Raw genomic sequence first — 25,098 nt, 5'->3', positions numbered from 1 at the left:
AATAACGAAATAGGGGAATGTCTGTGTCCTCCTTGATTCTGCATTGTGATTACGGATTAAACATTTGTTTAGTCCTATTTGGACAATAGTGTCCATTTTTTTAGAATATATAAACTGAGGAAAAAAGGGGCTGCCCATACAGCCCTAGTGCACTCGAACGTCAGCTTCTTTAAGCTGTTGCCTGGAAAATGTGGGCTGTCAGGTCATGAAAATAATTTGAGGTGGAGAATTTTTGTGTTAAGTGACATTTGAGACACAAGCTTGACCGTGGACTAAGGTTCTGACTTGTAGTCATGTGAAAATGTATAATGTACCTTTCCTGGAAGAAGTACACAGACTGAGTATGCCTAAAACACGTTGAATACGCAAGTTCAAATTAAAAACAGCACAAAATCTTAAATTTTTTCATTTCTGGGTCTGACGAAGCCCAGACTTTATTCTCATTTGCTGCAACAAATTTCCTTCAAATAATGCATTGGCAAGGTGACAGGTAAGTGACCCAATATCTGGTTGGGGAATATGTCTTTGGGCTTATCTGTCATCTTAGAATGTGGATATAAATTCAGTTACATCTGGTTTGCATTGATAAAAATGTATCAACAATTACAGCTGTTATTTATATGGCAATTTTTACTGGGTATCTTATGACCGGTTTACTGTCTTAAGTGGAAGTCCAAACATTTAATTTTTGTAGTAAAAAGTCTTTATTTCCAAAATGGTCAGCCAGAAAAATTATAAACCACCTAACACAAGACTTTGGTAAGAAAGAGATTTGATTTTTTTTTAAATTCCCCTGCAAACAACAGAAATAACACTATGTAACAAACATGTTACCCATTCTCAGCCATTGATCAGTTACCTGGTTTTAAGTCTCCAAAATTAGGATTAGAAATACACTCAGTAGGGACCAAATAGGAACATGGTAGAGTTACTTAGGAATCACTGTTTTATGGAACTTTTCTTGGGTTGAAAGTAAGATACCTCTAGATAGCTAAAAGTAATGTTGAAAAAGTGGTCAGATTCTATATCAAGACTTTTTTTCAAGTAGAAAATTAAACTTACGTTATGCTTCTTTGTCAGGGGAGAAAGCAATTCATTTAAGGTTTACAAAACTAATGTTGGAAATAGCTCAGTAATATATGACGAAATCGCCTCTCTAGATTGAGGGAGCAAAATACCTTCTGGCTGAATATGATTGAGGTGGTAACAATTGTAGTAAGACCCAACCTTCTGAGAACTTAGTTTAAAAACACGAAAGACAGACCCAAATGAGTTCTTTATTGAACAGTCTCTCTTGTGTTAAAGAAAATACAGATTCAGGGTTATAGCATATATATGTTGTGTTTGGAAATATCCTGGTGTGTTTAATGCAAATTCTTACAGTAATGTATTCGAAGCACTGTATGCATCTCATCAATGTACAAATTTGGATTAAGCATAACAAAAGTCTTGCAACAGACATGAAATAATTTTAACAATGAATAAAAGGGTTGTTGAATCCCTGCTGAGGGATTCAACTCAGTAAAATGTCCTTTCTACACTAATCCTTGGTTGTCAGTCTCCCTGAATTTGGTGTGCTTATGAGTACTCAGAAGGGGATGGAAAACCACGGCCTCCCATTGGGTTGGAGGACCAGCACCCTGTTGTGGAGGGTTCACATAGCTTTGACTCCCCACCAGATTTTCTTGACCAGTGTGATTCTGTAATAATACTTTCCCCCTAGATTTCTGTCTGTTCTGGTCTCTGAAATACTTTTTCTTTCTGCATGTGAAGCTTTATGACTGAAAAAGCCCTTTAAAGTACAGAGATAGTGCTTATGTTTATTGAATGACTTGGTGGGCTGGGGGCATACTTAGCAAATGTTTGCATAACTAAACGTTTTCTTGTTAGAACTGGTTGAAAATTTAAGATTTTTAAAACTAGTTTGGGACTGCTAGAGAGGCCAGTTTTATGGCCTAATTATGATGTAGTGTCATAGGTTTATAAGGCTGGCTTCCTAGGAGACTTGTGGCAAAGAGCAAGGGAAAAATGCTTTCTAGATGTAATACCTTCTACCTCAGGTAGAAAACTGGCAGCCTCACATTAAAATAAAGCAGCCATCAGGGTATCAGGGGCCAATATTAAGGGGTGGGATAAATGTATTCAGAACTTCTCAGTGAAAGGAGAGAGCCACCCAGCATCAGTGCTCCTCTTCACTTCCACTTGTTTTCCCCAAGAACTAATGGTGATAGAGGAGATTCCGCAAGGGACCTAAAGTTCCACTAAAGGAAAGAGATGAGAAACCAGAACTTCCTGCGTGAGCAAGCAGTCCAAAGATGAGAATGACGGGGAACGTCTCCTCCCTGCTGCACCTGTCAAGGGACCAAGGCATGCATCATTTCCAGATGCAGTTGCCTCTCCCTACGGGGGGCCCAGGCTCTCTGTCCCACTGCCAGGTGGATGCTCCAGAGGGACACCCTACTCACTTCTGTTTTGGACGAGGGCCAGCTGAGGATGGGGAGCCCTGCTCAGCCTGTGCCCATCAGCAAGTGGGCGGAAAGGATGTCCCTGAAATCCACAAGACTATTGGGTGAACCATACTGCAGAAATGAAAACTAGTGTACACGATTTAAATTGCCTCAAACAAGCAAGCCAAACCAACAATCCAGCCATTGGTGACTCTGGAATCCAGAGTGTAGCCCTGGACCCTTGTACCCTGCTAACAAGGGTGAACATTGCATGCTCTGATCTCCTTTTTGTCTTTGCAGCTGGTAAACTGGGAGCTTTTGAACCTCTTCTTTACAGTCATGTAGCGCTCCTGAATCCCACCTCCACACAGTTTGGTGCATTCTGACCAGGCTGCCCATGGGCGCATCCTACAGCCTGAAAGCATAAGACAGACCTGTTAGACTGGAGAAACTGAGGACAGAACAGGAATGCTGAATTCTAGTATATAGCTGTCAGATTTAGTTGTGCAGGCTTCTTTGTTCTTGTTGGTGAGGATTTGTTTGTAATGGTTAGTGTCCTCACTAGAGACTGTTAGCTCCTGTGTAATAGAATGCAGCTTTTTTTATTGAGAAGCACAGTCTGTTCTCCACATCATGAACCTGGGCTTGGCTGTATATATGACTAGCTTTGGCTAAGGGGACATGAGCAAACATGGCTTGTAAAAAGCTGCCGCCGCCACCATGTTCTAAGCAAGCTAGCTAGACTGTGGGGAGACCGTTTAGAGAGAGGCCCCCAGAAGTGCAGGTGAGGCCGACCAGACCTTCAGCCCTAGTTGAGCTGCCAGCTGTCAGTAGCCATACAGATGAGCCTCTGCGAGACCTCAGAATCACCATCCAGCTGAGCCACCCAAGTCACTGACCCAGAGAATCATGTTAGTAAATGATTATTTTGGGGTGGCTTGGTAATGCAGTGACCACTCAAGCAATTAACCACTTTCTCTTAAGTGTTCAGGAGGCTAAGTACTTGGGGAGTAAAGCCTAAGTAAAGTAAAAGATAATTTATTACTTTTCCCATGAAGGTAGACGTGCCTTTCTTAGAGAAAGCTTAACCTTGACTGCCAGAGATTAGATCTTAAAAAAAAAAATGCTTTCTTTGTGCTCTTTTATTCCTTTGTGGACTCAAATCACATTTATAATTATCCATGCAATACTGTGCTAAGTTTGATGGAGAAGACCATGGCATAGTGCTTGCCTGGCACATAATTGGGCTAAATAAGCATTGACTGGCTGGCTGACTAGTATGGGTAACAGACAGCATTCTGATTTGCAAACAGCTCCTCAAGGGAAAGATAGTGAATGGTCTGGTAGCTCCTGGGATCTGCATTTTTTTCTCATCCTAGGTGGAGCTGGAATGTCTTAAGGAAGAGAAATGAGTGATTTGAGCCATGCCTTTTAAAATAGAAACTCCATGTACCCATTAGCCTTCACTTATATGTGGCACGTTCCTCACCCACTCCAGAGAATGCAAAGACCTGCAATCGGCCTGTATCCCGGACTGAACCGTGAATCTTCTCAACTTAGTGTTTCATCAGTTTGCCCATGACGGTGTAGTCTGGACTTGGACCAGCTGATTCAGCAGTAACACCCTAGGCAGGGAGTTTGTTCTAATTCCCGGAGCTCTTTCTAGTTGTGCTGGAGGAGCAGGGACACAGTCTTTCTCTAGGGCTACAAACAAAACAGCTGGCTCTTCTGCCTGTTTTTGCCACCTCCAGACCACTCAACAAAGGTCTGTGAAAGTTCTCCCTTGTGTAAAACCTTCACTTAATAAAAGAATCAAGTCTCCAATATTCAGCCAGGCACTAGGCTTTTTATGGTGGGGTCCCTGCCTCTCGCCTTGGACCCTGATTCATCCACATCCCGTTGATTGCTTGAACATACCATCCTCTTTGGTATCTCTGTACCTTTGCAATTACTACTGCTGATTGGGCTGCCCTGCTCTAATTTCCTCTGCTCTGACAGCTCCCTGGACTAACCACATTTGGGAGCGGTACCTGGGAACTGCTCGCCGTCGGCTTCTTCCCTCAGCTGCTCACTCCTCCAGCTCTCTCGGGCCTCCCTCCAGCGTGACTTATGGATGGATGGATTTCGGAGGCATTTCCGGATGCGGCACTTTTTTCGTTGAACAGTCTCTGGGCAGGGTGCGCCTCCAAACTGAGGCTCCATATGGATCATCCGGGTTCGAATCATGTGGCCTTTTCCACACGACTTGTTACATTCCGACCACTGGGACCACTCAGTGAGCTCGCAGTCAGTAGCTGGCAAGACACAGATGGACATGAGTGTATCTCGTATCTGACACAAACTCACTCACACTCTCTTTTGAGTGTCTCAACAAAAGCCTGAGAGAAACACAAAGCAGGTGCTATTATCCATTACAGAAGAAGAAACTAAGGCTCCAAAAGGCAGACCAACTTCATCCAGTCCATCTGGTTGGTAAACAGGAGAGGCAGGATTAGTGCCCAGGTCATAACCCACATTCTCTGCCTGATCTATGATTCAGGGAGGCTTTGGGGGATGTATTCAGGGTCTCTTGCCCTGCCTTGTGAGCTTCTGGAATCAAGTGGCACTGACCAGCCTCCCACAGTCCCAAGGACTCAGATTTTCCTAAGGAAGGCATGGCTTGCTGGTGCCATTTCTCAGAGCTGATGCCTATGGGCCAACACCAATACTGCTTTCTCAGCAAGACCCAGTTTCCCCTGTTCACTACATCATCCTGGGTCCTGTGCATGGTCTGTGGAAAAAACACAGGAGCCAGAAATAGGAAAGTCAGTTAAGAGGGGTGAGAGCCAGTGGTGTCTTATGGTTTATCATGGTACAGGGTTCAGCAAATTCGTCTTAAGCCAACATCTCACAAATGTAGAGGGGAAATAAGCCAATAGTTGGATTTTCAGGATGTGTCCAGGGAGACAGATGATTCCAAACTCTCCACTGGCCTTGCAAAGTGAGGGCCAGACTGGATCTATGAAGAATGCATGTTCAGTAGTTTCAGGCCTTTTCTCCCTGTGGAGCGCAGGCAGCTTTCTTATCTGCAAAAATAAGAGTAATGGTCTTTTTCTTACTAGGTTGTGAGGATTAAATGAGATATAATACTCCCAGCCCAGTTCTTGGGCCCACTAAGTGCTCCATAAATGTTCATTTTCTTCTCCCTCCACTTAGTGGACCCTGAGGATATGAACAGTTTTGTTTAAGTCAGTAACAGTGTCTTAGTTCTGGAGCACCAACTCTGGTGAGCTGGATTGAACTCTGGGTCAGTCTCAGTTATCACAAGCCCCAGGCTTTGTAATTTGGTGGTCTGGGTCATCTCCACCCACGGCTGAGTCTAGCTGAAACAGCTCAGGAACTGTAACACCTAACATTGACTGGGGCCTGTGCTCACCAGGTTCAGCGCTAGGCACTTTGTGCCAGTTAGGTGGTTTAATGCTCAGAATAACATAGGAAGTGTTTCCCACTATTTGACAGATAAGGCACAGGGATGCTAAGTAATCTGTTGAAGGTTATGCAGCCCAAAGGGACAGAGCTGGGATCTGAGCCACAGCAGGCAGCACGAGTAACACCAAGGGAGAGGAAGCCAGAGATTTATTAGTAGGTGTGCCTGCCTTTGATCATGTCAGAGAAGTTCTTCTGGAAGCCTAGCCAGAAAAATGGGCTCATTCTCCTTGAATGTAAGTCCCCATGTAATAAACACAGCTGATCACAGATTTTAGAGGGAATGGGGTGGGAATCGAGCTTTTGAGAGCTCAGCCTGTTGACTTGATGGCTTGTCTTACCAAGGCTACCAAGGGTACAGGAGTCACTGGCTTAATGTCTACGCTTTGGTCTGGGTAAATGCTCACAGGGAAGAAGAATAGAATTAAAAACTTGGAACATACGTGGGTTAGACAAGCCTCTAATAACGGGTTGGGAGGGGTGGTGGTGGTGGCAGAGAACTATGAAGTAAGGTTTATTGAGCCTGTGCTCAATAATTAAATGTTACTGTGTTCAAAATAAATGCTTCCTTTAGACCTCATAGCAATTTGCAGTTTGGCTGTTTGTAGACAGTAGTGGAATCCCATTAACTCATGAGGTTGAGCATTTAAGGAACTCTGCTAACAGATCAGTGCTCATGTCTTTCCTCTCCCCAGAGAACAGTTGTACTATACAACTTAGCAGATTTGATTACTGAACAGGGCTGGTAAACAGGAGGGAAGCAGTTAGCTTTCTGGAGCTCTGGGACTTACGGCATTCAGGCAGCATGCACTTTTCTGCCTGCTCCAGCTCCTCATTACAGTCCCCGAGCTCAGCCAGAGACTTCAGCATCCGCTGGCGGGTCCGCATGCCCTTCCCGCAGGTCACACTGCAGTCACTCCACTCGGACCACGGAGACAGCAAGCATGGGATGGTGTCTAGGCAACAGGTTTGCCACTGAGAGCAGGCTCCCTTTGCGCCCCCTACCCTCTGTCACCCACTCTGGCCCCTGGAGTGACGTGAACTTGACCAATGGATTCAGATAACCCTGGACGCCATGGAGCAAGAAGTGACTCAGCAGATACTGCTTTTATCCCTCTCCTGCATCCAGCTTGGCCCAGATATCGTGACAACATCAGATGTGGCGCAGTAATGTGGACATACAAGTCCTCACTTGAAATACCGCTGAGGGTCTGAGTAGGGTCTCACTAGAGCTAGAAACAGCCCACACTCCCCCCAACAACTGTGCTCTGAAAGACTTGGTGCTGATTTTTGGGTCCTTGGGTGCTGAAATGCCTAGACTGTGCATACTTGTGTGCACATGGACATCAGTGTGCTGATGTGTGGGCCTGTGCATTTCTGCATACACCTGGGGTTGTGGTGCTTTATGGGGCCAGGTAGGTCCAGCGTAGAATAGGAGTAGGAGGCCTTTGATGTCCTGGGGAGGGCCTAAATGTACTGACGACATTACTCCCCATCCCATACTTGGGCTCCTTACAGAGGCCACCAGTTTGCCATCCCAGCCTTGCTCAGAATGGTCACTCTCTCTGGGTCTGGTTGGTGTCTACATACCTGTGGCCCTCATTTAGCTCCCAGCACCGCCTGCAAGGACACTGGGCCTGCTCTTCCCCCTGCACCACCCGGCATCCGACCTAGATGGTGGTAGTACTGGGGGATGCTGTGGCCCTCCGTACCACCCCCTCCTCTCCCCCACACCCACTCACGGCACTCGGGCATCATGCATTTCTCTGCTTGGGTCGTCTCGGCCTTGCACATGGAGCCGTCTGCTGGGCTCATCTTGACCAGGCGGTGCCGCTTCTTCATGCCCATCCCGCAGGTGGCGCTGCACTCGTCCCATTCGCCCCACTCCGTCGTCAGGCAGCTGTTGGGAGCTGGGGGGTTCTGTGACGTTCAAATCGCGCCTGCGCCTCCGGAGCCCCCGTCCGCCTGCCCTCCTGACACCCCCACTCACAACACTCCTCGTTGACCGTGCACTTCTCTGTCTCCTCGGTGGGCAGCGTGCACACGGAGCCGTCCTCGGGGAACTGCTTCACGTACCTCTCCCGAGACCGCATGCCGGTGCCGCAGGAAATGCTGCAGGGCGACCAGGTGATCCACTCGGACATGGTGCAGGTGGAGCCGTCTGCAACACACCGGGCGGACACTGCAGCCGGGCGCCGGCGGGCCGGGGGTGCCCCCCGCCTTGACCGCCTGACCGAGCTCCGCGTGAGCACGGGAGCCGAGAAGGAACCAGCGGACACTCAAGGGGAGTTAGGCAGTTGAGGGTCGAAGCAAACATAAAAGTAGAAATCTGTAAACCGGGAATTTTTCTGTAAGAGGAAATGCCATTTTCTTTTCAGGTGCCTGGGGCAGTCAGGATTATTCCTTATTTCATGACTTTTGAAAGGTGCTTGGATGATAGAAAGGTGTGTGTGTGTGTGTGTGTGTGTGTGTGTGTGTGAGATAAATCATAGTACATCTGTATGGTCTAAAATGTATCATACATCTAAGACCATTAAATACAATTAAATTCTCTTCCCTAGTCAGTAACTACATTTTAAGTGCACAATAGTCCCGTGTGGCTAGTAGCTACCATATTGGAGACTGCAAATTCAGAACATTCCTATCATCACAGAAAGTCCTGCTGGACAGCGCTGGAAAGAAATGATGCGTGTTCTGAGATAACAGTGTACGTTCTTTCGCTCAGAGGAACCTGAGATTTTCTCTAAAGCTGCCGGTTCCTAGTCTAGAAAAATTGATGAATTTTGTTGCTGAGGCTAGAGAGTGTGACCTAGGGACCTGAGGACACAGGCTTTGTACCCAGAGAGCAGATTAAGTGGCCACAGACATCTCAACGCCTCTCCTGAGGAGGGTAACATAGAATATCCCAGCTGCCAACAGGGAGCAAATAAATGGTGGGGTGGGAACTGGGGTGGGGATGTCTGTGTTTCAGGAGAGGGGACATCAAGAAGGAATGAGGAAGGCAATGTAATCAATGCTCAGGAGGTGGGTGAAAAAAAATAACCAAACACTGCAGCAGGGCTTGGTGGTGCTATTTCCACAGTAGTGGTGGTGGTGGTGGGTGGTGGTACCTGCTCCCAGAGGAAATGTACATGTGTGTGCGTGCACGCTTCCCTGCTTAGTGCAAAAAAAAAAAAAAAGAGGATGTAAACAATGCATTGTGTTGGATGTGTGTCAGAGTGCTCATTTCCACCAGGCCTCCACCCTGATTCTCTGCAAGGCTATTTTGCCAGTAAATTACACTGAGGAGTTTGGGGAAATGGGGAGCCACAGTTTTTCCTGCTGGGGAGGGACATGCCCTTTGTTTACAAAGGATTTCTCCAGTGGTGCCCTGGAAGATGGGCAGAAGTGCGGAGACATGACAAGGCCTGGCATAAAAGGCTGGCCCAGTTAATTAGGGAGAAACTCTTAAGATGTGGTTGCCACTATATAATGAACATTCATGTCATAGAATTCCTTCTGAGTGTCCAGAGGGGTCTCTTGCTTTCTTCCTGTTCTAACCACTCTCCAAATAACTAAGTGCAGAAGGGATCCTGATGTGGATACAAGAGAATGCTGTGTGGTTTTTGAGTGGGCTAGCTTCTGGAGAGCATGGGCCCAGGTAAAAATTGCGGGCACAATTGCAGAAATAGAAAAATCTACCCTAAAATTCACATGGAATCTCAAGGGTCCCTGAATAATTCTTGAAAAAGAACAAAATTGAAAGATTCACACTTCTGATTTTAAAACTTACCACAAAGAAAGCTACAGTAATCTGCATAGTACTAGCATAAAAACAGACATACAGACTAATGGAATACAACAGAGAGCCTAGAAAAAAACTTATGGCCAAATCATTGCAACAAGGGTGCCAAGACCAATCAATAAAGGACAGTCTTTTCAACAAATGGTGCTGGGAAATTTGAGTATCTGCATACAAAAGAATGAAGTTTGACTTTTACTTAACCCCATATATAAAAGTTAAAACAAAATGGATCAAAGACCTAAATATTAAAGTATAAAGCTCCTAGAAGAAAAAACACTGAATTTAGCAGTGATTTCTTGGATATGACTCCAAAGGGACAGACAGCCAAAGACAAATTGGATTTCATGAAAATTGGGAAGGACTTCTATGACAATATGTGCATCAAAGGACATGGTCAATAGTGGACAGGTTAACTTATGGAATGGGAGGAAATATTTGTAAATTATCTATTTGATAAGGGATTACTATTTAGAATACATAGAGATGGCAGGGTTCAGTCCCCTCAGAAGTGCCCTATCATGGCATAAGCAGTGGGCAGTGAACCACCGTGGGAATGCAGCCAGGAGAGGGACTGAAGACTGTCCCCTGGGAAGAGCCAGAGAGTGAATGACCTGCATCTGGTTAAGCATTCTTCAGCATGGAAGTAGTTTTTCTTCCTTCCATAGACCAGGCCAGACTATGTCCCTTTCTCTTGCCTCATTGTACCTCCGAGACAGATCAGATCAGAGTATGGATCTGCCCAGGCAGAGAGAGGAGTTGTACCCTGGGAAGTAGGCAGCTGACCTCTGCACAGCAATTGGCTTAGTGCCATTCTGAAGCTTGAGCCATCATGACAGGCATCGTTCAAGCCTAATACAGGAGCAGTTGTAGAAAGAGAGCCTGAAAATTCCTGCAGTCAGCCCAGAGGTTTGGACAGAAGGAAGTTAGTGCTCTGACTCTGAGGGACCTGAGGGTCCATGAATGCCACAGAATTAGGGCAGTGGGTCCAGATTTAACCTTGGCTAGCCTGTTCACTCACTTGCTTCTTAAACTAGCTGGGAGTTAAGGCCCAGAACACAGCTCCTTGTTATTTGTAATTTGTCATGAGATGTTTCCTAGTGCCTTAGAAACTGGTGGATATTTTATTCCATGGCTGGGGAGGGAGCTGGGTGGTCAGTCAATCCCAATTCTTCTCATGTCATAAGACAAGTCTGTGTTCAGAGCCCTCAAGATGCAGTTGGAGATAGGGGGTCTGCCCTAGGTGGTCCCCCCTGAACTACAGTCAAGGTCCTGGTGCCCCACTAGGGATGCCGCCTGAGTGGGTGTGAGGGGCCACCTTGTCAGCAGAACCTTTCCTTCCAGAGCTGCTGCCAGCCACTCACTGGCGTGGGCTGTCTCCCTACCTTCATCGCTGCAGCCTGGGCCCATGCAGGGCTGGAAGTCCTGGGTGTCAGGGCAGGGGACGCTGAGGTCCAGCTGCGCCTTCAGCATGCGCTGCCGCATCCTCTTGCCTTTGTCGCAGGTGGAGGAGCTGCAGGCGGACCACGGGGACCAGTTGGAGTAGATGCAGGTTTCGGGGGTGTCATCTGGAAAGAGCATGTGACTTGTTTTCCCTGGGAGCCTGTGGACGTTGTGTTGGGCCTTGTCCCCAGGTGAGCTCAGTAGGGACAAGAAAATCCCTACTGTCCGGCCTGCCTCAGTGAGCTGGGATGCCCCTGGGGTGGAAGCAGCCATTCACAACCCTTCAAAAATGATATTTTATCATTCCACTAATAAATACCTGAAACAAGAGGAAAGATTCTCTTACTATCACATGAACATCTTTTCATTTCCATTCCCTCTGGAGGTGGGGCACAGTAGGCATCATTTCCACAGGTGCAGGAATACATAGGCAGTCTGGGGAAGCTCAGGCCTTTGCATTGCTGCTTCATCTTCCCATGATCCCACACACAGGAGCCATTAGAAGAACGAGGGCAGCCAGTGCTCCCCGCTCACATACGTGTCAACATCATCCTAAAGACCTTCCTTGTTTTATCCCGTTTCATCCTTTGGACAACTCTCAGTGAGGCAGGTTCTGTTATAATCCATATTTAATAGGTGAGGAAACTGTGCTAGAAAGGTGAGCTGCTTGTCCAAGGCCCAGAATGAGAGCCCAGGTTGTCTGGCTCCAGATCCCATGAGAAAATGAGCTCAGACCGTTGCTCTGCCACTCCCTCCTGACTGTAGGGGCTGTCACTCTTGCTGGGGAAGTGGCTGTACCCACGCCTGCCTCACGGGACTGTGTGAGAATCACGGCAGAGAGGGATCAGAGTACCATGAAGCCAGTGCCAGTGCCATTAACGCAACCATGTCAAAGGCTTGATGCTGTTGAATTTGTATTCCAATATCATACCTTCACCAGTTCCCTCATACTTTGTGCCTAGTCTTCACCTTGTTTTGGATTCTCTCCTAGGCAGAAATCCTCAAAGATGGGGTAAACAAGCCAAATGATACAATATTGCTGTGGCTTCTAAAACATGTTAACAAAGTGCTTTCCCAAAAGATAGTGCCAATTTATGCTGCCACCTGCAAGAAAGGACAACCACCTACCTTCATCTTTCTCTTCTGGAGCCAGGTCTGCTACAATGTCATCCACATTGTCAGGTACAATGTTGCACTGTTCCCCCTGCAAAAGCAATTATTTTACTTGGAGGGCTCACCTTAAAGAATGGAATGTGTGGGGGAGAGGTGAGGCAGGAAGTAAAATAGGATGCTTGTCCTGTATACAAATCCCAGGCCACAGTGGAGTTCTGGGCCAGCATTTACAATCTGACCAAAAAGGCATGAAAGCCACAGCTTCCCAGTTCCTGACCTGTGGCAGACATTAGTAATTGATGATGGAACTCACAGTGAAACCTGTTTGTCTGGGACAAATCATTCACTTGAGTGTAGAACCCTACTATGTTTATTTTACTCATTTATATATTATGAATAATTTGCATGTTAGAAACCTTGGGAGACCCAGGAATTCTATATCCTGAAATATGTTAGGGACCTTATTCTAGAGCAGAAAGGGGTACAGTCTCCTTGCACTCCTGGTGGGAAGGGTCTGTGCCAGAATGAGCTCTATCCCAGTACCTTGCGGGCGATTCTCTCAATGACAACTCTGGCTACTTGAGTGATGGACCCGCCCTCTGGATCATAAAAAGGACTTTGAGGATGGTCCAGGCTGGTCAAGGGCCGGATTTTCTCCTGTGGAATTGTGGGCTTGTTGGGTGACTGTAGTTGGAAAAAACAGAGAGGGAGGGGGATATAAAACTGGTTAAAAATCATGAAAGCAATTTGATTATAATACTATTAGAACAAAAATATTGATAGGGATTTAACAACAGGTATAACTACTATTTATATTTCTGCAGTTCTATTCATGCCTGTGTTGTGCATGGAGATTGGTAGATCTGTACTTTCCCATGTACATGGTAGGATTATGCCCCAATGAAGAAGCCAAGTTTTTAAGAGAGATCATCCCAGTTGGGAAATGGCAGAGCCATGTTGGCCTGAATCCAGAGTTCTTCCTACTAGACGAAGTGTTGGCAAACTTGTCTGTAGAGGATCAGATGGTAAATGTTTTAGACTTTGTGGGCCATACTGTGTCTGCTGCAACTACTCAATTTAGCTCTTAAAGTGAGAGAGCAGCCTCAGACAATACATAATAGAACACATGAGGCTGCATTTGAAAATTTGGTTTACGAATCAGGTGGCAGTCCATATTTGGCCCATAGACCACTTTACGGATGTCTGTTCCAGATTATTCCACCACTGGTTTTCTGATGGCTCCAGATTTTGATGCTGACTTTATCTGGGAAGTACTGACATTCAGGAGAGAATCCAGGCTCCTTAGCCTGACTGTCTGGAAACCTTTGGAATTTTGCTCAGCCTAGTGCACATCAATTTCCTACTGTTTCCCATTCTAGGTCTCTCTCTGTGCCTCCATGCCTGTTGCCTGCTGTTCCCTTGTTTACCTACAAACTGTTCTCTAGCAGGTTCCCTCTCCAGGCTTTCCTGGCAGTTGCATGGATACCTCCCAGAGCCCAAGTCCTACTGAGTGTGAGTGTGGGCTGATGAGACTCAGCTGGCCTCACCTACCAGACTCTGAGCTCATTTGAGACACAGCCTGGGCCTGATTCAGCACTGTCTGGGACCCTCAGAACAGGGCCGGGTGAGGGAGGGTCTGTCACTTACCACTCCAGGCACACACCTACCTCATAGGTCACCCCGCTGTCGGTGCCGGCATCCCAGGGGATGAGGTCCTGCACCACCTTCTGGACCCAGCCGCATTCCTTGGTGCACAGGTCCTCCGCAGACAGGCCCACGTTCCAGTCAGGGCTGGGGCCCATCATGGTCAGGAAGGACATTAAGTGGCGTGTCCTGTCCACTGAGAATTCAGCCGAGGGTGCTGCTCTCCTGGACACCAAGCACAGAGGCCATTACATCAGGGGCTCTGGGGGTGCACCCACCACTGAAGGGCATTTGGCCAGACCATGGCTGGAGGATGAAAGGGGCAGAAGGAAGTTGGATTCTTGGTCTCCTGCTGATCTCTGCCTTGGGCCACTGTTGGTTTACACCCTCCTCTCCTGAGCCCTCTGTTGGCCATACAGTTAGTGAACCTTATGCTACCACCCTATCCAGTTTTAATGTGGCCAAGCATGTCCAATTTATGCTTTCTTAATCATTTGCTTAGCTGTTTATTAGTTAATAAACTGGAATGTAAGCTCTGGGAAAGCAGGGCTTTCATCCACTTTATTCATGACTTTATTTCCAGCTCCTTCAACAGTGCCTGGCACAGAGTAGATGCACAGTAAATAGGAATAAATGAATGAACAAATACTTGTGTACATGCGCCCAGCTGTGTTCAATGTGAGATGAACTTTATAAACAAAAACTACCTACTAGTGCCCTAAGCCTTTTCTTTTGCATTCCCGTTGAATCCTCAGAACAGACCTGGGGTGAGGATGAGTGACTCTTAATTTATGGATGAGGAAACTGAGGCTCAGAGGGTTATGTTATGTAACTCATCCAAAGTCACAAAGTTACATGGCAGAATGGAGGCCATGACAAGTCAGTATCAGTTCAAGGTCAGTATTCTTTTCATCATCAATTTCCAACTCCTCCTCCAGGCCCCTTTTCACTCTACTGAGATGGACCTTGTGCCATCAGAAGGGGCGTCTCCCCAGCCTGCTGCCTCCACTGCCCTCAAGAGGCGGCTCACAGCAAGGCTCACCCATGGGCTCACTGGTGGTTCCCTGGCCATTTCCTCCATTTGGTGGGCAGAGAGCCAGCTAGAGAATGACTTTTGGCTGACGACCCCTAAGCTCCCAGAGGTAGTTCTTCAGTCTTTATCTTCTCGTGTTGCTAAGAAGAGGCCTTAGGAGTGGCTAGGGCTGTATGAGATCAATAGTGGCAGCCCATTGAGGGGCTGGGGTGGAAAGAGTTATATTCTGAGCACACTCAGCACACTCTCAGTGGCAGATCTGTGTTATCCAGTGTTATTTTATCCCCCATCCCCAAGACAACCCTGTGGGGTTAGAATTACTATTCTGTTTTGTAGACAGGAGGGCAAAACAAAGCATATAGAGGCCAATGAACTTGGAAATGCAGCCATTAGGGGCCAAGGTTTCAAGGCAGCTCTGCCAGACTCCACACCCCCAGGCTGCCAACCACGGGGAATCCTTGGCTGGGGACCAGCTTGTCTGTTCAGTCCAGCTGGCAGCTGGGCCTCCTCAGCTGTGTGGGAGCCCCTGCATCCCTCTGTTGGGACCAACTGCTTCTGGCTGCTCTCACCTGCCCAGACCTGGTTGGACCCTGGGCAACTGGACACTTTGGACTCTGGTGGACTAGACAGGATCAGACAATGAGCAGAGAGGGAGGGAAGCCTGGAGGGCATCGTGGAACCAGTTCTTATAGCTATGTATCCTTGGACAAATTACTAAATCTTTCTGAGCCTCTGTGTCCAAATCTGGAAAATGCGGGCCCCTTATATGTCGACTACAGAGGGTTACTGTATTTAATGAGAGAACTTGCATGCGGCACACAGCCTAGTGCCTGGCACCTGAGCTATTATTACTGTCATGGAGAGACAAAGCACTATGGGATCATAGGAGATCAGCAAATAGGGGAGGTGGAGGGAGTCCTTCCTGATTCGGTTTGACATTGTATCCTGATGCCAGGCTAGGTTCTGGCTCATGGGTTTTGGAGGAGGCCAGCCTGAGCCCTGCCAGTGGTGTCAGCAGGGCCTGGTGCTGCCTCCCCTCTCCAGCCTTGCCCCTGCCCACTGCCCCAGGAGCCCCAGGCAGCTCAGCCTGCCTGCAGGTCCCACATGCACTTGCATCAGCTGGGAAGCTCTTCTTCAGTGGTTTCCATGGTGTGGTCCCCTGGGAACTTGGTAGCAATGCAAATTGAGCCTCAGCCCAGATTTATTCTATCAGAGACCTGACAGTAGGACACAACCTTCTGTTTTAACAATCCCTCCAGGAAATTCTAATGCACCTCCAGTGTGAGAATCCTTGGTCTGCTCATCTTTCAGGCCTCCGGTCATGAATCACCTCATCCTGGGGCCTTTCAGATCCCCAGGCTGAGGCCAGTGCCCTTGGTCTGTATTTCCACCCTCTCTGACGGTCTCTGGAGCTGTATGCTATGCCTGCCACCTCTCCCTCCCTGTTTGGTTTCCCCCACGAGCCTGGGAGCTCCTGAGGGCAGGGGACCTAAGCCTCACAGCTGCGCCCTAGTCCCTAGTGTCCAGCAGGTGATGGAACAGTGGCTGCTCCACCACTTACGAGCTCTAGCTCTTGGCCAAGTAAGTCACCCTCTTCGGTCTCAGTTTTCATCTGACATTACCCACTGCAGTGTTGCTGTGAGGCTCAAGTAAGACGCTTTATAAGGAGGCCTTTTTGGAACTGCTAACATCCCACACTTACAGTATGCTATTTAGTTAGGTACAAATCAGGGGATTTCATTTTCTTTTCCTGTGTGTGCATTTTCTGGCATGTAGGTGAGTGTGTTAGCAGTTTCTTGAAAGACCTGGTTTCTGTAAGAATTGCAGTCTGGGGCTCTGTGGCATCGCTCATCAAGGGGCTAACAGTTCTGAGGTCTGCCTTCCAGTAAGTGCCTGGCAGAGAGCACTGGCATCTGGGTAGGGCTGCTTTATACCCCAGCCCCCCTTGGCTGTTAGCCCTTTGGGGGGCCAGCAGTGTGGCGGGTAGCAGGCTTCCTCTTCCACTGCCATGGAGACCGACTACTCCACTTAGTACCTTCCCCTCTCCCTGAGCATGTGGCTTTGGGTGAGGTTACTCATACTTGTTCTGTACACCACCAGTGACACTATTCACCATGACAACGTAGGGGGACAAAAACATTTATACTCAGGAATCCAGTACCGGAGAAACCAAATCAGCTCCACCCAACACACCCACCATCTTGGTACTCTGCCCAGCCATGCATGCAGCCATCTGAGAACCTTGTGTGTTTTACAAGGCCTTATGCAAATTGCTCCCTGCAGATGCATTTTGGCCAAATCTGCAACCCAAGCAAGGTATCCTCCAGCCCTTGGTAAGTGTTTCAAGGGGGTAGGAAATTTGGGGCAGCCAGTCCCTGCACAAAATGCCTGACCTGAAGTTGGGTAATATGGCCAATTTGCATCTAAGGGGTTAGGAGCAATTTTCGCAATTTTCTAGCATCTTCAGTTATACTCTGTTCTTTTCTCTTGCCCTTGACTGGAAAAATTTCCCCCAGACTTCCCAGGTACTTCCTGAAGGAAATGTTTCCTGATCTCTTCTCAAATGGCTAGGCCCCTGGTGTACCCTCTCAGAGCAGGCTGAACTGACTCTGTTCTTGGAGTGTCTTTATTTCCTTCTTCCCCATTAGGTTCCAATAGAGTCAGGACCATTTTTATCTTGTTTACAGCTATATACCAGTGCCCGGCTTAGAACTTGGCATGCACTGAATCCTCCTCAAATATTTATTGAAATAAATAAACTAATCTAGGTAATGCATATGGAGCTTTTGTATTTACTTTGACCTTCAGATTTTAACTTAAAAATCACCTCAAAGTATTTATTATGTTTATAATAAAATACAATTTATTACCTTTAAAATAAAATGCTATTTAAAGTAATGAAATGGACAAAAATATATTTGAGCTTTCTTTTGGAAATGCTTGATATGACTGGAGTTCTTTAAGTCATCCAAATTGTAATAAAAATTCTTATTCATGCTTATATGCCATGTCTCCTCATATATGGCATTTTGTTAATTTAGTTCTGTTTTTCTACCTGGGATTTAAATGACCAGTTTTCGAGCAAAGAGAGTTGTTCTGGCCATATCATATTACAGTATGTTATAAAGCATGGTAATTAAAGTGGTATCTTATTTAGGATAAGAATAAAATGGAAATTAATGGTACAGATTGGAGACCCCATAAAGTTTAGGTAAGAATTCATACAAAACCAACTTCTCAAATTAGGGGAAGGAAGGATTGTGCAACAAATAAGGTTGGACTAACTTAATTGCAATTTTAAAAATATGCGATCACATCAAATATCAAGCACCAAAAAAAAAAATCCAAAGTTAAGCAGAAAGCAACCAAATCATAGAAAAAAAGGCAAGTTTTTCTTATCTGTTAGAGAAATGTTCATTTTCTCACCTTTGAAACAATAAAAGCAATTACAAGGTAACTGAAAAATTATCCGTCAACTAAAAACATCTGTAGAACGAGACGTCAGTGCTGAATTAGAAAAAAATTACATGTTGGCAAAAATGTCTCTGTCTAATGTGACTGACAGATGTTAGTATCTATAGTATACATGGAGCTAATCCACATCTGTAAAAAATGGCACAACCCCAACAGATAAAGTTATGAACAGACTATTCACACCAGAAAAATGAAAATTGAACAGAGACATGGAGAAGTGTTTCACCTTTTTACATTCATTGAGACATAGAGGGAAAAACAAAGGGTGTTAGAAGAGAGCTGGACTTGAATCTTGGTCCAGCCACTTATTAGCTATGTGACAGGCACATTTACCCCACCTTTGCAGTTACTACATCTACAGAATAGGAGTGTCATCAGACCCAGCCCGGGCTGTTTGTGAGGAAATTGACTGGCACATAAGAGGACTTGGTAAATGTTTCCATTTCCTTCTCATTCAGCTCTTCTAAATGAAACTTCCAAAAACACCATAAAAGAAAAGAGGCAATCAAGGGTTTTTATGGTCCTTCCAGAGACCTATTATCCTCTCCTAAATCACAGACACACACCAGTGAGGCTCAGGTCACTGGTGACAGTCAGGTCACTCCTGTGCTGAGTTCTGTCCCTCCTCATGTGCCTATTTTAAATAATTCTTAATAGAGCTTTTGAAGTTGCAGAAACTGAATCTAGCCACAAGAGGGCGGGCAAGCCACGTTCTAGGCTGAAGTCCTGTGGGTGTGGAGGGTTTGAGTGAGGTTTCTGGCCCGGGAAAAGTCTGATTATAACCTGGAGGCATCTAGGGCTCTGGGGTCCATCTGGCCAATTAGATCTGCCGCCTGCTCCTCTAGTCCAAGGCCAGTCTTCCTTTACAATCCTGAGGACTTCGGAAGCAGGGAGTGCCCGACTTGCTGCCCTGATCTGAGAGAAAAATGCCCCAGGCCTCATGGGGAACCTTGGGGTGCGTGATTATGGGGGAGCGGACTCTCCAGAGGCAGAATTTCAGGAGGGGGTAGCCTTGTCTCTAATGCACCCTCATCTGTCTTGAAAACACAGTTGTCTAATATAAACAGAGCAGCAAGGAATAATTAAGGGGCTATACTCCTTCACAGGATTCATTATAAGAAAGTGAATATAAATCATTTTTAAAAGTTCTAGTAATCCCTAGCATTCAGACTAAACTGGAAGAACTGGGTGGTGGAAGTTCAGAACTGACTTGGTGGAAACCTGGGCATTTTGTGCTCAGGCATGAGGACTAGGGAAGGATGTGGGTTTCGTTCAGAACCCGGCTTCCCTGTCAGTATCTGCACTCCGGGCTGCAGGAGCCACAGCTTGAGTCCTTGAGCCAGACAAGTCAGCCACTAATTTGTTCGTTCGTGGCTGTCCTTTGGAAGTGGTCGTGGGGATAAAGACGAAGATCATTGAAAAACAAGTCAGTTTCCCCGGGCAGGACCTAGCAAAGTAGGTCACCCCGGCTCTCCACTGGCCTGGGGGAGGCCGGAATCCCGTTAACCTCAATTGAGCAGACTGGGCAGGAGGGGCAGGGTTGCTTCTACGGCTGCGTGGGGGCTTCTTCCTAATCTGACTTTGCAATGAGATTTGGAAGAGGAGAGGGGAGTCGAGGGTAAGGGAAAACCAATGGGAAATTATTTTCCCTTAACAAGCTGGTAGCACCAAATGGAGAGGGTTTGGGTGTTTGGGGGTTCTGAGTGTTTGCCATCAATTAATTCTGTTCTGCTGGGGTCTTGGGAAGTCTGAAGGGTGGGCGAGGGGTGGGAAGGTGCCCCAAATACTTATTTTTTTAAGTTTTCAGAAAGTCTGTCCCATTTTAAAAAAGAAGAAAAAATAAAAAGTTTCACTGACTCATCCTGTTGGTGCTACCCTCTGCCCAGTGTCCCTCTTTCACAGCGACCTTCACGTTAGATAGGTTGTACTCGCTGACGCCATGACCTCACTCTCCGCTCCCGTTCACCCTGTCCTGGGCCTTACACTCCCACCCCGCCCTGGCTCAGCAGAAAGGACTGTCTGTAAGATCACGGATGATCCACACGTTCATCAGTCCACGGGGAACCTTGCAGCCCTCACGTGACGGCAGTGGACACAGGGGACCGTCCTCTCCTTGGACTCTTTCTTCCCTTGTCTTTTCTGATACCAAGCTTCCTTCCCCTACCTCTTTGCTACTCCTTTTCTGTTTGCTTTGCAGTCAAGTCCCCCTCAGCATTATGTGTTGGAGCTCCTTAACCCTTGACTTATCCTCAAGCTCTCTCTCATCCACAGCCTTGCTGTTGTCTTCCATTCCTTGCTGTGTCCCAATTTGATACCTCAGTGCAGAATTCACCTCCTGCATTTCAGAGCTCTATAGGTAACTATATACTGAGTACCTCCATCTGGATATCTTGAGGGCATTTCCAACATGTCACATCCAGAACTGAACTCATGAACTTTCCCATTGAATTTCATCTAATATTCCCAATTTTAGGATTGGCCCCACCAACGCATGAATTAGGCATCCTGACCTCTCTGCCTCCCTCACCCTCCTTGTCCTACCTATCACCACAGCCTGATGGTTTACACTCCTACACATCTCTCAGATTTCTGCACCTCTCTCCACCTCTGCCACCATCATCCTTGTCTAAGAGTCATTCTCTGCTGGACCTCTGCAGGAGCCTCCTCACGGGTCTCGCCTCTCTTATCCTTTTTGGATACTGCACCCAGCTGGTTGCTACTGATTTGTATGTTTTTAAAATGTGATCTGATCCTGACATCATCCTGCTTAGAACCCTTCGATGATTTCCCATTACTCTTAATGTAAAAATCAAAATCCCCAATGTAGCATTGCTTGGCCCCACACCAAGCTCACCTTTGATTTCTGGAACTAGTTATACCATAACCTTTTAGTACCTTAAGTATGTGGTACTTATATACTTAAGTATATTATATACTTTTCTCTCCTCAGGGTCTTTGCACAGATGGTCTCTCTAGACTTTCTAGAATGTTCTTCCCTTGTTTTGCTCATTATTTGGTTAACACCATTGAGTCCTTAACTCTTAGCTCAATTGCCATTTCCTCAGGGAAGCTTTCCTTGATCCCCAGGTGCAGTCAGGGTCCCCAGTCACACACTCTCATGGCACCTGTGTCTTTACTCATAGGCGTGTCATGTTTGTCATGATTTGGTTAATGTCTCTCCCTCACTGAGCCGTACTCTTCATGAGAAACTCTGCTATGCTCACCATTGTATCCCTAAGCACCTTTCACAATACTTCCTTTTGGAGACCACTGACAAATGTTTGTTGGGGCAATGAAATAGTTTGGTCAACCTTGATAGAAGGGGGTGTAAGTGAAAGTCAAGATTTTGTCTTATTTTGTTTTGGGGCAGGAATTAGGCAATTTGGTATGGTCACATTGTTAATTTCATGCTGGTCAGAAGTCCAGTCCGCAGATGTGTAAGTCTTGACTGATTAAAGAATGGTTAACAAATGAATTGTTACTTAATTGTAGGGACCTTGTTATAGTGAAGTGTATAGGCAGTGGAGTTGGCTGGACATGGCTAGAATTTTAGTTCCTCTGTGGTGGGGCTGGAGGCTGCAGTTGGACCTGTCACATAACCTCTGAGCCTTAGTCTCATCATCTGTATAGTGAGGATCATAATCCCCACCTCCTGGGGCTTGTATGAGGATTAAGTGGGACAAGGAGTGTAAGCGCCTAGCCAGGTTAGTAACTAGTACATAGTGGGTGATCAAGGTAAAAGGATTTCCCTCCGCCCTCTTTCTTAACTCTCTCCTTCCTGAACCCCCTTGGTTTGTACTTCACATCTTTTTGAACCCAGGCTCCTCAAGGGAAAACTGAGACAGGGATTCCTTAGTGTGTAAAAATTGGCATCCACACACTCTGTGGCCCAGATGCCCCCAACCCCTACCTAGTCTTGAGCCCCTGCCTGTTCTGAAGTCCAAAGGTGAGGAATCCTTCACTTATAGGTCCTGGGAGCTGGAGAAGCTGCCCAGAGAGCCTGAGCAAGCTTCATTACTGGATGCAGACTCCTCCAGAGAGGGGCCAGCCATGCCGTTCTTCATAACCAGTGGCAGGTCCTTGCTCCAGGTCTTTCACTTCTTGAGTGAAACCAAGGCTTGTTCAAGGACCTACAAAAGACTCAGGGTGGCTGGAGGGAGGTGCAGAGTAGGGTGTGGCAAGACCTGGGCCCCGAGGAAGAAGGCAGGGGCTGAGGTGCGCGACGCTCACTGTGGCCTCGCCAGGTGCCCTGTGGGCCCATTTGGCTCTGGAAGCTACAAGGCTCACGGGGTGATTCTAAGGAGAGAGGACACCATCAGATTTGGATTCTTAGATGGACACTCTGGTAGCAGTGTGGATGAGGGATCTGAGGGCAGAGACCCCAGAAGAGGGAAGAGTTGAAGTGTTCCAGGTGAGAAAAATGGTGGCTTGAGCCACTAACAGTGGGAGGATGGCCAGGCAGGGACTGATATTAAGAAGATAAAATCCACGGGACTTAGTGATGGGATCCACTTTGGATTTGAGTTCAAGGCCCATGTGGACCATCCAGAGAGAGGTGTCTGAGGAACCGGTGCATGGATCTTTCTGTCTGCCAACCTACCAGGGGAGTGGCAGTTTTGGAAGCCATAAGAATACCTGTAGTCACCAAAATGCAGGGGAGGATGAAACCTCCAAGGGACAGGGTGGACAGAAAAGAGATGGGGACTGAGAATGGAACCTGGGGTAAATCTAGCCTCCTGTGAGTGAGTCTTGCTGAGAGTGAGCATACCTGTGTGCTCTGAGGGTGGAGGTATGTCCAGTGTGTTGTGACGGAGAGCAGGAGTGAGTGAACACGCGACGGCTGACTAGTGTGTTGGAGATGGGTCCTCTGCAGTGTTAGAACCGTTAGGGGAAACAGAGACCAACCTGCCTTCCGGGAAAGCTAGGAGCACAGGTGGGGGTGTGCTGTCCCCCACACGGGAGTGTCTCTCACCTGCACGTCCACCTGAGAGGCACTGCTGACATTAACAACATAACTGGCATGCAGCAGCCAGTAGGTTGTGTGGCTCCATGTGTAAGGCTGGGATGGGGTTGGGCAGGGCCAGGGTCCATTTGCTACTTACACATTGAGAGGCTGCCATGCTGGCCACTGAGCTTTGGCTTTGATGACGGTGAGAACCTCATCACTCTGCAAAAAAGGACCACAGATACTTAGTGAGGAGACTAAGTTCATGGCAACGAGAGGGCTTTGGCACGGTGACACCGTGCACCCTCACTCCCCTCCCTGCTGCTGAGGCCCCCACCTGCTCAGGTATGGGGCCAGCCTTCCCCAGGATGGAGGAGCCCAGGAGCTGTGGCAATCCCAGGAGGGGATCTTCCCCACTGGAGCCTGAGCTGTGCCCGGGCCTCCGCCTGGATGGTCAGACTCCCATACAGCGTCCAGCCTGGAGGTGTCCCAGCTCCAGCTGCAGCTCCAAGCACCCGCCCCAAGGACTGTCACTCCACGGCCTCTCCTGCCACTGAGACCCACACACCGGGTCACTCTCCCTTGGACAAGGAGCCCAGAATGCAGCCTCGGGCCCAAACCCTTTGTGCCACTCATGTCATTCTGCTCCATTTTGCTTTGAACAGTGCATAGAGCCACCCTTAAAGCATGGGGACCTGAAATAATTATTTGAGGAAGAATCTGATAATTAAAATTTTGAAGGAAAGCATTAAGTTGTCATTGTAGGGCAAAAATCAGAACTTTGGTGGCCCTGCTTAACTTTACTTTGAGGTCTGTTTAGGTTTTTATTTTCAATTATACATTGGGGTTGAATGGTATCATAATCTTTTCAAGGCTTCCAACATCTAAATTTGACTTTGGCTGGGGACTTCCCCTGGAGTGGATTCAGCTGGTCCTGAATCTCCCCTTGCCCTGGCCTGGTCCCATCAGTGCCCAGACACCACTGTCCATTCTGCCCCGAAAAGCCCAGAACGTCACGCAAGCTGCCTGTCGGACAGGTCCCTGAATTCCAGGAGGGCAGAGGCTTGCCTGGCTGGTTCCCACCTCTGCCCCAGTCCTCCGAGCCATGCCTAGGTGCCAAGAACCTGTCTGGGATGAATCGGCCAGCTTCACCTTAATTCGCAGTTATGCTGCCCAGAAAAATCCCACAGCCCTGAGGGAACTGGGAGGTCAGAGGTGTCTCCAGGCTCAGGCCCAAAGGCTATAAGAGGCCTTCTGGTTGGGAGCGCCTCACACACAGCCCAGGCAAGAGGCTGTTGGGTGATGGGCCTCTGAGAGGTTGGGAGCCCAGCCAGGTCCTCCTTGGCCTGGCACAGACAGATGGTCTTGGGCAGGGTGAAGGGCGGAAGTGAGCCCACAGGGACAAGCCAGCAGAGGCGACCCCCAGAGGAGCGGGCAGCCTCTGTCTAAGCTCAGGCTTCACTGGGGTTCCCTCTTTTGGTCAGAGGCAAGAATTTTTGGATACACAGATGCCCCCACATTCATACGTCTATAGGGAGAGCCTTCCTAAGTCCCAACTGAGCATTGTACATTTCTTCTGGGAGATTTGCTTATGTGTTGACAATGTATCCCTCATTCATTCCTAGTAAATACCTGGTGACTGAGAGAAGCCACCAAGCATGAAGTCACATGTGAGACACAACCCATCCCCTGAATGCCAGTGCTGCGCCTCCTGTGACCTGGGGTTCCCGTCGTCATCCCAGGCATCCCATGT

General features: G+C 47.5%; 1 protein-coding gene across 1 annotated transcript in view; it reads right to left on the bottom strand.

Moving 5' to 3' along the window:
* Positions 1 to 680: 680 nt before the first annotated feature.
* SPON1 (spondin 1) overlaps positions 681 to 25,098 on the bottom strand; it is a 282,260-nt gene continuing 257,842 nt past the window's right edge. The window contains exons 7-16 of the mRNA XM_036918065.2: positions 23,503 to 23,567; positions 13,917 to 14,118; positions 12,793 to 12,933; positions 12,265 to 12,340; positions 11,079 to 11,261; positions 7,903 to 8,073; positions 7,655 to 7,822; positions 6,704 to 6,868; positions 4,478 to 4,741; positions 681 to 2,862 (exon numbers count right to left, since the gene is read on the bottom strand). Coding sequence (XP_036773960.1) covers positions 2,699 to 2,862; positions 4,478 to 4,741; positions 6,704 to 6,868; positions 7,655 to 7,822; positions 7,903 to 8,073; positions 11,079 to 11,261; positions 12,265 to 12,340; positions 12,793 to 12,933; positions 13,917 to 14,118; positions 23,503 to 23,567 — 1,599 coding nt within the window. The 3' untranslated portion in view covers positions 681 to 2,698. The remainder of the gene's footprint in view (positions 2,863 to 4,477; positions 4,742 to 6,703; positions 6,869 to 7,654; positions 7,823 to 7,902; positions 8,074 to 11,078; positions 11,262 to 12,264; positions 12,341 to 12,792; positions 12,934 to 13,916; positions 14,119 to 23,502; positions 23,568 to 25,098) is intronic.

This window comes from Manis pentadactyla, chromosome 9 (genome assembly GCF_030020395.1).
Source record: "Manis pentadactyla isolate mManPen7 chromosome 9, mManPen7.hap1, whole genome shotgun sequence".
Lineage (NCBI taxonomy): Eukaryota > Metazoa > Chordata > Mammalia > Pholidota > Manidae > Manis > Manis pentadactyla.
Note: the sequence above shows the minus strand (reverse complement) of the source record. Positions and strands in the feature narration are given on the sequence as shown.